The sequence below is a fragment of the Drosophila suzukii genome, chromosome Y, assembly GCF_043229965.1.
Source record: "Drosophila suzukii chromosome Y, CBGP_Dsuzu_IsoJpt1.0, whole genome shotgun sequence".
Classification (NCBI taxonomy): domain Eukaryota; kingdom Metazoa; phylum Arthropoda; class Insecta; order Diptera; family Drosophilidae; genus Drosophila; species Drosophila suzukii.
This window is the reverse complement of record NC_092085.1, coordinates 7,782,269-7,794,142: the sequence shown is the minus strand read 5'-3', so window position 1 is coordinate 7,794,142 and position 11,874 is coordinate 7,782,269. Positions and strand designations below refer to the sequence as shown.

Genomic DNA, 11,874 nt, shown 5'->3' with positions numbered 1-11,874 from the left:
GGCCAGTAGCTTGTGGTTGCCTCCCGTAGGTGCGGGGGGATGCGTTAGCACCCACGCGTGAGGATGAGCCGCTGGAAGCTGCTGCTTGTAATAACCTCCCGTAAACGCGGGAGGAATATGGTTGCTGCTGGTCGCACCTGCTGAAGCCCGCTCGGTAGTGCGGGGGAGGAGGGGGCCTTGACCTGGTTCTCGTATGTGGAGATCGGGGATCCCTCGCTGGAGTCAGAGCCGGATGGCTGTACCTTCACAGTTGCTGATTAGGATGACTTACGTTGGGAGGTAACTGCCCCCTTCGCCTGCTGGCCTAGAGACTCAGTCAGTGCAAAATAATAAGAGATATTTAACGGCGGTTGCCGGAGTTTTGCAATGCTATAGAACTTGTGTTCTTTATTCGTATAGAGCTTGAAGCGAACTAAACTTAAAGTTGACAAAAATGAAACTCATAGCGGCCACGCAAATATGCTGTGTTTGCCGGCTATGCACGAGCACGAGCCGCTGACGCGGCATATGGCCGCAGCTGGGCTTCGGACATTCGGTCATCGCCTCCTTCCGGTTAGCTACTTAGTTAACTTATATGTAAGATGTTATTGGATATTGTTTATTAATATTATTTCGCGGTGCACGGGTAGGTTAGGTTAGGTTAGGTTAGAGCGGCTGCCAAATCATTGACACACTTAGTCCTTAAAAGGTCCATTGTGGTACCGCGTGGATATGTATCCCCTTTCTTAAAAATCTGCTGCCTTTATTGCAGCTGGCTTAGCATAATTCCCATCCGGTTGCTTTAATGAATTTTATTATTCGTTTTAGGCTTATGTTCGCCAGTTCAGATAGACTGCTCATGAAGGGATTCCCTAAGTGGTAAAGTCTAGATCTGCTCAGGGCCGGGCAGGAACAGAACAGGTGTTTCACCGTTTCCTCTTCCTCCTCGTCCCTGCAGCTTCTGCAGAAATCGTTTCGGGGCGCGCTTAATCTGCTTGCGTGTGTGCCAACCAACCAGTGGCCTGTTAACACTCGTATTACCATTCCGCACTCGGTACGGTTTAGTCTTAATAGTTCCGAAGTTCTCTTCGCGTCTATGATTGGCCATGTCTGGCGAGAGATGCGACAGTGCTTAACATGTGTCCATGCTAGGCTCGCAAGTTTCTTATATTGGTTTTTAATGTTAAGCTTGCAGGTGGCCATCGGCATACCAATGTTCTCCTTGTCCGGTAGGAGAGGAACGGTAGTGCCATGCCTGGCCAGCTCATCTGCAATACAATTGCCTGTAATGTTCCGGTGACCCGGGACCCATATCAGGTAAATTTTAAACTGCAGAGCCATCTCGTGCAGAGATTTGCGGCAGTTTGATATGGTGTGGGAGTTTGTATTGGTCGAGATAATCGACCTGATAGCCGCCTGACTATCACTATAGATGTTAATCAGTTTATTCTGACAGTTTGCATCGTTCAGAAGCATCAAAGCTTCAATTATGGCAAATACTTCCGCCTGGAAGACGCTACAGTGATCCGGAAGTCTGAAGGATTTCCTGATATTAAGTTGTTCGGAGTATATACCTCCTCCGACTTGATTATTTAATTTTGAGCCGTCAGTGTAGAAATTGACTGCCTCTGTAGGGCCCGGCTGGCCTTGTTCCCAGTCTTCTCTGGTTGGGAGCACTGCTTCAAAGGGGGTGTGGATGTATTCAATAGGTTTGCAAAGATCTGTACTGGGTGGGATCGTTGTGTCTTGCTGGAGTATCCTGGCATGACCGTATATTTGGGTTTCCACTGCCCTAAGTCCCTCATCCGAACCGCAGCTATCTTAGCTCGTTCCATGCCGGCTAAGACCAGACTTGGAAGGTAAAGAATAGCATTTAGCGCCTCGTTGGGGGTGGTGCGAAGGGCTCCGCTTATGCATAAGGATGCCATTCGTTGTACCTTGTTATACCCGTTACTCGTAGAGTAAAAGGGTATACTAGATTCGTCGGAAAGTATGTAACAGGCAGAAGGAAGCGTTTCCGACCCCATAAAGTATATATATTCTTGATCAGGATCACTAGCCGAGTCGATCTAGCCATGTCCGTCTGTCTGTCCGGATGAACGCTGAGATCTCGGAAACTATGAGAGCTAGGCTATTGAGATTTGGCGTACAGATTTCTGAGCTTCTTACGCAGCGCAAGTTTGTTTCAGTAGACTGCCACGCCCACTCTAACGCCCACAAAACGCCCAAAACTGTAACTCCTACAGTTTTGATGCTAGATATAAAATTTTAACTGAAATGTATTGTTCTCATCAATACCTATCGATTGACCCAAAAAAAAGTTTGCCACGCCCACTTAAACGCCCACAAGCCGCGAAAACCTGTGACGCCCACAATTTGCATGCTAGATAACAAATTTTAACTGAAATGTGTTGGTGTCGTCAATACCTATCGATTGATCCAAAAACAAATTTGCCACGCCCACTCTAACGCCCATAACGCTTAAATCTGTCTACCGCCGGTAGGTGGCGCATTTTAATCTCGCTTTGCTGCTTGCATATCGCCATTCCCCTTTGAGTAACGGGTATCTGATAGTCGAGGTACTCGACTATAGCGTTCTTCCTTGTTTAGGTTTGTTGTGGTTGTCTGCTTCATTAGCGCGGGCCACCATATTGACTCTCCGTAGAGCAGAATAGGCTTAACTATCGCTGTGTGTATCCAGTTGACTATTTTTGGGAATATGCCCCATTTCGTTCCGATGGCCTTTTTGCAGGAGTAGAGGGCAATTGTTGCTTTCCTCGTTCTCTCTTGGATGTTTAGTCTCCATGTCAGACGCTTATCTAATACTAACCCCAAATACCTGGCGTTGTCACTGAAGGAGAGAGATCAGTTATTTAATATTGGTGGGTTTAGTTGAGGAATCTTGTATCTGTTTGTAAACAGCACCAGTTCCGTTTTCGAGGGGTTTACCCCTAGACCTCTTTCTGTTGTCCAGCCACAGAGTATTTTAAGTTTGGCGGTCATTAGATCGCATAGTGTCTGAGGAAATTTTCCTGACAACCTTTTTTTTCCTCACAACCTTGCATCCACCCCCTTCCATGTAGCACAACAGCTTATTTACTGCGATGTTCCATAGCAGGGGGAGAGTACACCACCCTGAGGGGTTCCCCTGTTCACAAACCTTGTTTGTGTTGAGATTCCTAAGGTGGAGGTTAGATTAACTCCACGATTTGGATCTCAACACCCAGGTCGGTGAGGGATTCGGTTATGGCTGTAGGGAGAACATTGTTGAAAGCGCCCTCTATGTAAAGAAATGCAGCAAGTGCGTATTCCTTGTGATTGAGTGACTTTTCGATTTGGCTGACTACCGCGTGTAAATTATAAAGGTTATAATCCTTTTCTTTTTAATTTTAATAATTCATCAAAAATTTTATTTATTACAATTATAATTATTGGAACATTAATTACAGTTACATGTAATTCTTGGTTATGACCTTGAATAGGTTTATAAATTAATTGTTTGTCTTTTATCCCCCTATTAAGAGACAATAACAATTTAATATCAACAGAAGCCTCTTTAAAATATTTTTTAACTCAAGCTTTAGCATCAACTGTATTGTTATTTTCTTCAATTTTATTAATATTGAAAAATAATAGTGGGGCCGCTCCATTTCATTTTTGATTTCCTAATATAATAGAAGGATTAACATGAATAAACGCCTTAATGCTAATAAGTTGACAAAAAATTGCCCCATTAATATTAACTTATATTAAAAATGTATTATTAATTAGAGTAATTATACCTGTTACTCGTAGAGTAAAAGGGTATACTAGATTCGTCGGAACGTATGTAACAGGCAGAAGGAAGCGTTTCCGACCCCATAAAGTATATATATTCTTGGTCAGGATCACTAGCCCAGTCGATCTAGCCATGTCCGTCTGTCCGTCTGTCAGTCTGTCCGTATGAACGCTGAGATCTCGGAAACTATGAGAGTTACAATACTGGGATTAGGCACGCAGATTCCTGAGATTCCTGCGCAGCGCAAGTTTGTTTCAGTAGAGTGCCACGCCCACTCTAACGCCCACAAACCGCCCAAAACTGTGGCTCCTAGAGTTTTGATGCTAGAATAAAAATTTTAACTGAAATGTTGTGTTCTCATCAATACCTATCGATTGACCCAAAAAAAAGTTTGCCACGCCCACCCTAACGCCCATAAACCGCGAAAACCTGTGACGCCCACAATTTGTATGCTAGATAAAAAATTTTTACTGAAATGTATTGGTCTCGTCAATACCTATCGATTGATCCAAAAAAAAATTTGACACGCCCACTCTAACGCCCATAACGCTTAAATCTGTATACCGCCGGTAGGTGGCGCATTTTAATCTCGCTTTGCTGCTTGCATATCTCTATTTAGCTGAGTAACGGGTATCTGATAGTCGAGGTACTCTACTATAGCGTTCTTCCTTGTTTTAATTACAGTCAGAAAGAAATTTTGTAAGATCATTTAATATTATTTTATTTATTTTAATATTGTAAACATGTTTCATTTAATTCATTATTAAATATATATTATATATATTATTATATAACTAATTTTCTGACTCCTCCGTCTGTAAGAAATATATGGGTTGTTAACCTTCGTTCCAAACGCAGATTTTCGCTTGGTTCCCATAGATAGATGTAAGATAGTTCTCACAATTAGATGTTGGATTATTCTTAAACCATTCACTTGTTCAGTCAGAAACAAATTTTATAGGATCATTTAATATTATTTTATTTATTTTATTATTGTAAACATATTTCATTTAATTCATATATAAGTATATATGTAAGATGTTATTGGATATTGTTTATTAATATTATTTCGCGGTGCACAGGTAGGTTAGGTTAGGTTAGGTTTGAGCGGCTGCCAAATCATTGACACACTTAGTCCTTAAAAGGTCCATTGTGGTACCGCGTGGATCTGTATCCCCTTTCTTGAAAATCTGCTGCCTTTATTGCAGCTGGCTTAGCATAATTCCCATCCGGTTGCTTTAATGAATTTTATTATTCGTTTTAGGCTTATGTTTGCCAGTTCAGATAGACTGCTCATGAAGGGATTCCCTAAGTGGTACAGTCTAGATGTGGTGTTCCAGGTGTTCCACCGTTTCCTCTTCCTCCTCGTCCCTGCAGCTTCTGCAGAAATCGTTTCGGGGCGCGCTCAATCTGATTGCGTGTGTGCCAACCAACCAGTGGCCTGTTAACACTCGTATTACCATTCCGCACTCGGTACGGTTTAGTCTTAATAGTTCCGAAGTTCTCTTCGCGTCGATGATTGGCCATGTCTGGCGAGAGATGCGACAGTGCTTAACATGTGTCCATGCTAGGCTCTTAAGTTTCTTATATTGGTTTTTAATGTTAAGCTTGCAGGTGGCCATCGGCATACCAATGTTCTCCTTGTCCGGAAGGAGAGAGAAGGAGGTAAATTTTAAACTGCAGAGCCATCTCGTGCAGAGATTTGCGGCAGTTTGATATGGTGTGGGAGTTTGTATTGGTCGAGCTAATCTACCTGATAGCCGCCTGACTATCACTATAGATGTTAATCAGTTTATTCTGACAGTTTGCATCGTTCAGAAGCATCAAAGCTTCAATTATGGCAAATACTTCCGCCTGGAAGACGCTACAGTGATCCGGAAGTCTGAAGGATTTCCTGATATTAAGTTGTTCGGAGTATATACCTCCTCCGACTTGATTATTTAATTTTGAGCCCAGTGTAGAAATTGACTGCCTCTGTAGGGCCCGTCTGGCCTTGTTCCCAGTCTTCTCTGGTTGGGACCAATGCTTCAAAGGGGGTGTGGATGTATTCAATCCTGGCATGACCGTATATTTGGGGTTTCCACTGCCCTAAGTCCCTCATCCGAACCGCAGCTATCTTAGCTCGTTCCATGCCGGTTAAGTCCAGACTTGGAAGGTTCAGAATAGCATTTAGCGCCTCGTTGGGGGTGGTGCGAAGGGCTCCGCTTATGCATAAGGATGCCATTCGTTGTACCTTGTTTAGGTTTGTTGTGGTTGTCTGCTTCATTAGCGCGGGCCACCATATTGACACTCCGTAGAGCAGAATAGGCTTAACTATCGCTGTGTGTATCCAGTTGACGATTTTTGGGGACATGCCCCATTTCGTTCCGATGGCTTTTTTGCCTTTTTTAACTGGAGTAGTGTTTGCTAATTCATCAGTCGATATTATTTTACATGACACTTATTTTGTAGTAGCTCATTTTCGTTATGTTTTATCTATAGGAGCTGTATTTGCTATTATGGCAGGATTTATTCATTGATACCCTTTATTTACTGGATTAACATTAAATGCTATGTAATTAAAAAGTCAATTTATTATTATATTTATTGGAGTAAATTTAACAATTTTCCCTCAACACTTTTTGGGATTAGCTGGAATACCTTTAGTTGTTACCTAGCGCTATGGTACCTGTAAAGTACTTGGTTTTGGATGATTACTTTTTGTATAGTATCTGTAAAGTACTATGTTTTAGATGGTAACTAACTTTTAACCAGTGTTATGAGTTGTTATAGTTTCTTATTAAGAATTATCAAAGCATACAAACTTACCGTGAACTATAATTACCTGACCGTCATTAAAGTCACAAGCCCAAGACCTAAGGAACAGGACGTCTGATAAGATGATACATCTCAAGACCATTGATAAGGGATGATGTCCCGACCGTGCACCAACTCGCAAGTAGCCGACGTACCTCATTGAACAAAATACTTTCCCTTCATCCGTACTTGTAGTTTTAATTACAGTCAGAAAGAAATTTTGTAGGATCATTTAATATTATTTTATTTATTTTAATATTGTAAATATTATTATATATATTATTATATAACTAATTTTCTGACTCCTCCGTATATGGGTGTTAACCTTCGTTCCAAACGCATATTTTCGGTTGGTTCCCATAGATAGATGTAAGATAGTTCTCACAATTAGATGTTGGATTATTCTTAAACCATTCACTTGTTCAGTCAGAAACAAATTTTATAGGATCATTTAATATTATTTTATTTATTTTATTATTGGGCCACCATATTGGGCCACCATATTGACACTCCGTAGAGCAGAATAGGCTTAACTATCGCTGTGTGTATCCAGTTGACGATTTTTGGGGACATGCCCCATTTCGTTCCGATGGCCTTTTTGCAGGAGTAGAGGGCAATTGTTGCCTTCCTCGTTCTGTCTTGGCTGTTTAGTCTCCATGTCAGACGCTTATCTAATACTAACCCCAAATACCTGGCGTTGTCACTGAAGGAGAGAGAGCAGTTATTTAATATTGGTGGGTTTAGTTGAGGAATCTTGTATCTGTTTGTAAACAGCACCAGTTCCGTTTTCGAGGGGTTTACCCCTAGACCTCTTTCTGTTGTCCAGCCACAGAGTATTTTAAGTTTGGCGGTCATTAGATCGCATAGTGTCTGAGGAAATTTTCCTGAGAAAATAATGGCTACATCGTCTGCATATGCCACAACCGTGCATCCACCCCCTTCCATGTAGCACAACAGCTTATTTACTGCGATGTTCCATAGCAGGGGGGAGAGTACACCACCCTGAGGGGTTCCCCTGTTCACGAACCTTGTTTGTGTTGAGATTCCTAGGATGGAGGTTACCATTTTGCTCATCAGCAATTTATGGATTAACTCCACGATTTGGATCTCAACACCCAGGTCGGTGAGGGATTCGGTTATGGCTGTAGGGAGAACATTGTTGAAAGCGCCCTCTATGTCCAGAAATGCAGCAAGTGCGTATTCCTTGTGATTGAGTGACTTTTCGATTTGGCTGACTACCGCGTGTAGAGCTGATTCGGTGGACTTGCCTTTTGAATATGCATGCTGCGCTGCTGATAACTGTTTTGAGTCCATGACTGACCTGATGTGCAGTCCAATCAGTCGCTCAAAGCTCTTAAGGAGAAAGGATGTCAGACTTATGGGCCTAAAATCTTTCGTCATCGTGTGCGAGGCTTTGCCCGCTTTGGGTATAAAGACTACCATTGTTTCCTTCCATGTTCATGGCAACGTTCCTATCCTAAAAATGGTACGGAAAATTGTCTTTAGCCAGTTGATGGCAAGTTGACCTGCGTGTTGGATGTGCGCAGGTGAGAGATGATCGGGTCCTGGTGATTTAAAGGTTTTGAAGCTGTCTATGGCCTAACTTATGTTGCGTTTGCAAAGAAGCGTTTCCAAGTCAATGCTTAGACCTGCATGATTTTCTGGGAGACGTTCTACCGGGAGACTACCCGGAAAGTGGGTGTCTAGTAGTAGGCTTAGGGTCTCCTCACTAGAGTCTGTCCACGAGCCATCTGGTTTTTGAAGGTACCCCAAGGAGGGGGTTGTTTTGGAGAGGATCTTCCTAAGCCGAGCTGCATCGGCTGTTTCCTCTATATTTGAGCAAAAGGTCTGCCAAGCTGATCTTTTTTCTTTCCTTATGGCCTAGTTCTAACTTGTACTGTTGCCATTTTAGATCCTCATTTCCTGCTTTTGCCCTGTTAAAAAGGGTTCTGCAACTGGATCTGAGTTCTGAAAGTTTCTGTGTCCATCAAGGAGGCTTTCTGGTTCCTCTCGGTTTGCGTTTAGGGTGGGCTGCTTCGAAAGCCGAGTTGCAGGCATTCGTGAGCATCCCTACTATGTTATCAAGACTGAGTATATCACTGTTGTCATTTGGGGGTTCTATTGGAAGAATGTTTAGTAGGGCTTCCCTATAAGCGCGCCAGTTGGTACGTCTAAGGTTGACGAATTCAGCTGGAGTAGGAGGGACTAGTGATAAAGTGGTTTCTATAAATCTATGGTCAGAGAAAGAGTGTTCGTTTGAGACTTCCCAGTTTCTGACTGCTTCTAGCAGATTACCTGACACCATGGTAAGGTCAATGACTGTTTGGCTATTTTTTGTGATAAAGGTGGGGGTATTACCCCTGTTGCATAGAAATAGATTTGAGCCAAGGATGAAGATAAAAAGAGACTCACCCCTGTTGTTGCTTGTTGGGCTTCCCCACTGAGTGTGGTGAGCGTTTGCGTCGCAGCCGAATACCAGTCCTATTTTGAGCGCCTCGCTATCTTTGACCAGTGTCCGGACAAGCTCGTCTGGGGGGTCTTCCTTCTCGAAGGCCATGTAAGCTGAAGCCACCCTGATTGTAGCCGCTGGAAGTTCCAGACTTGCTACGGTGTTGTCTCCGTTGCTGTAATTATGAATCAGAAATATGCTAAGGTGCCTTTTGGCGAAAATGCAGGTTCGAATTTTACCTTCTTTTGGATCAAGCAGCAGCTTGAAATCTTTGGTACCCAGTCCAGCAACCTTGCCTCCTACCACCCAAGGCTGTATGAGTATTAGGTCTGCCCCGCCGTCAGCCAGGCGGAGCAGGAGGGCAGCCGACGCTGCTTTACTGTGATGGAGGTTCACTTGCAGTAGTCTTAGCGACATCTACCGAGTTCCCCTCCACCACTGTGACGTCCGCTTCCTCGCTGCCGCTGAGGTCGCCGTCGTCTTCGTACGCCGGATTCATCGCCTGCATCCCTCTGCTTAGCGACGCGTCGGTTGAGTAGCCATCTTCCGGTTCATCATCTCCAGAATGACCTGCTCGGCTGGGTTGCCGGTCGGGTCCTCCTTCGAGTTAGAGTCTCCCTTATAGACTTTGATGCGGATGGCACTGAATCCGAAGTTCAGCTCCCCGTGAGCGGCCTCTATTGGGGATACTGACTCCTTATTCAGTACCACGATGGCCTGGCTGATCGGCCCCTCGTGAGGTTCCACCTTTACGACTTTCCAGTCGTGCGTGGGCAAATTGGGGTTGCATCTTTGCAACATAAAGAGGATGTCCTCCGGTGCTTTGATAGACGACGGCAGCCATATCCTCGCTCGTGGTCTGCTGGGGACGTCGCACCAATCTAGTGCAACGATTTTCGCCCCAGGATTCACCTCTCCGAGCTTCTCCGTCGCTTTCTTGTAGAGGTCAGCTGATCTCTGACTGTCGCAAGACACCACCTTGATGCTGCCCTGGAACCAGCCTGCGTCCTTGCAACATGGCGTCGGTTGGGGGAAGTCCCGGAGCAAAGCCATGCAGATGACCGCTAGCTGCTCCTCGACCGCCTTCCACTGGTTTCTTGGGATCCGGCCTCCGGGGTTTCCCTTGTCAACCAGTCCAATCAGTCCGCGCTATCTCCGCAAATGACAGGTTCTGTTGGACCCTAGATCTCTTTGCCGCAGGTCCAGGCAACTCTAGAGATCGTTGTCTCTTTGGCTGTGCACTTACAGCATTAGGCTTCTCTTGCCCGTAGTTGGGGAGCACCGTCTTCGCCCATTCCACCTTCTTCAGCCATTCAGCTGAGGGGTTGGCAATCTTGCTCCTGTTATGTGAGCGGAGTGTCTGCGCGGCAGTCCGCTTCTCCGCATAGGTGAATTTATTTTGCTCGGTGGTTGGAGCGACCGTCTTAGTCATACCTCCAGCAGTTTTTGGCGCCGGCGCGCACTTTGCAGAGGTGCTGGCGGCCGACTGTCTTCCACCTATCACCCCCAGTTTGGGGTGGGGCCCTTTTGGGATAGCCCCCGCGCTGGTGCCAGCACAGGCGGAGCCAACGCTCGCAGATCCTGTCGCACCCACCTTCTCCTCCGTCACGGGTTTCTTAGGAGTGCCCGGCTCCATTGTGTTTTTATACCCGTTACTCGTAGAGTAAAAGGGTATACTAGATTCGTCGGAAAGTATGTAACAGGCAGAAGGAAGCGTTTCCGACCCCACAAAGTATATATATTCTTGATCAGGATCACTAGCCGAGTCGATCTAGCCATGTCCGTCTGTCCGTCTGTCTGTCCGTCCGGTTGAACGCTGAGATCTCGGAAACTATGGGAGCTAGGCTATTGAGATTTGGCGTGCAGATTTCTGAGCTTCTTACGCAGCGCAAGTTTGTTTCGGCACAGTGCCACGCCCACTCTAACGCCCACAAACCGCCCAAAACTGTGGCTCCTACAGTTTTGATGCTAGAATAAAAATTTTAACTGAAATGTATTGTTCTCATCAATACCTATCGATTGACCCAAAAAAAAAGTTTGCCACGCCCACTTTAACGCCCACAAACCGCGAAAACCTGTGACGCCCACAATTTTCATGCTAGATAAAAAATTTTAACTGAAATGTATTGGTCTCGTCGATACCTATCGATTGATCCAAAAAAAAAATTTGCCACGCCCACTCTAACGCCCATAACGCTTAAATCTGTATACCGCCGGTAGGTGGCGCATTTTAATCTCGCCTTGCTGCTTGCATATCTCCATATAGCTGAGTAACGGGTATCTGATAGTCTAGGTACTCGACTATAGCGTTCTTCCTTGTTATTTTTATTCTTGTTGGCATTCATATTTGATTCCCACGAGTTGCGGAGAAAGGGAAGGTCCACCCGGGCAGAGATCCGCGATGCCCGGGTAAGGCGATAAATAGAGCAGGGGGCCGCCATCTCCCTGAGCTCACCGTTAGAGACTGAGCTAGTTTTTAACCCGGGCCCTCAGCCAGGCTGACTCTCGGCACGGTCCGATTTACACCTTAGTCCGGCCCGAGGGGAGATGTTGTGTGGGATAGGAAGGAGGTAGGTTGTTCACAGCTGGCCTTATAGGCCGTTCGCTATCCGCAACCTGCGACCCGCTTGGTCGCCTCCAGCTAGGCGTCCTCGGAACCATCTCACAAGTTCCTTGGACCAAGGGTGCACAGGTAATGAATAGAACAATTGGCTTTTATTAAACTGCTGGATAAATGCTGCTGCTTTCTGCTGATTTTTCATACACGTTCGGCTGCTTCAATTCCCTCTTGCTTACTCTACTGCTTGGCTGCTACTTCTACTTCTTCTGCTCCTTCTGCTGTTCGCCTTCTGCTGCTGTTACTCTGCTGTTC

The 11,874-nt window shown here is 45.1% G+C and overlaps 1 protein-coding gene across 1 annotated transcript; it reads right to left on the bottom strand.

Moving 5' to 3' along the window:
• Nucleotides 1-865: 865 nt before the first annotated feature.
• On the bottom strand, nt 866-7,996 carry LOC139353731 (uncharacterized). The gene is made up of 4 exons (XM_070998053.1): nt 7,581-7,996; nt 5,511-5,639; nt 1,191-1,513; nt 866-1,110 (listed from the first exon to the last, which is right to left on the bottom strand). Exons 1-4 carry the CDS (start codon nt 7,994-7,996, stop codon nt 866-868), a joined length of 1,113 nt encoding a protein of 370 aa, XP_070854154.1.
• Between the last annotated feature and the right edge of the window lie 3,878 nt (nt 7,997-11,874).

Coding starts and splice junctions, on each gene's coding strand:
- LOC139353731 (XM_070998053.1), bottom strand. CDS start 7,996: ATGGTAGTCTTTATACCCAAAGCGGGCAAAGCCTCGCACACGATGACG. Junction 5,640..7,580: donor GGAATCTCAACACAAACAAG/GTTCGTGAACAG, acceptor GAAATCCTTCAG/ACTTCCGGATCACTGTAGCG. Junction 1,111..1,190: donor ACCGGACAAGGAGAACATTG/GTATGCCGATGG, acceptor ACACATGTTAAG/CACTGTCGCATCTCTCGCCA.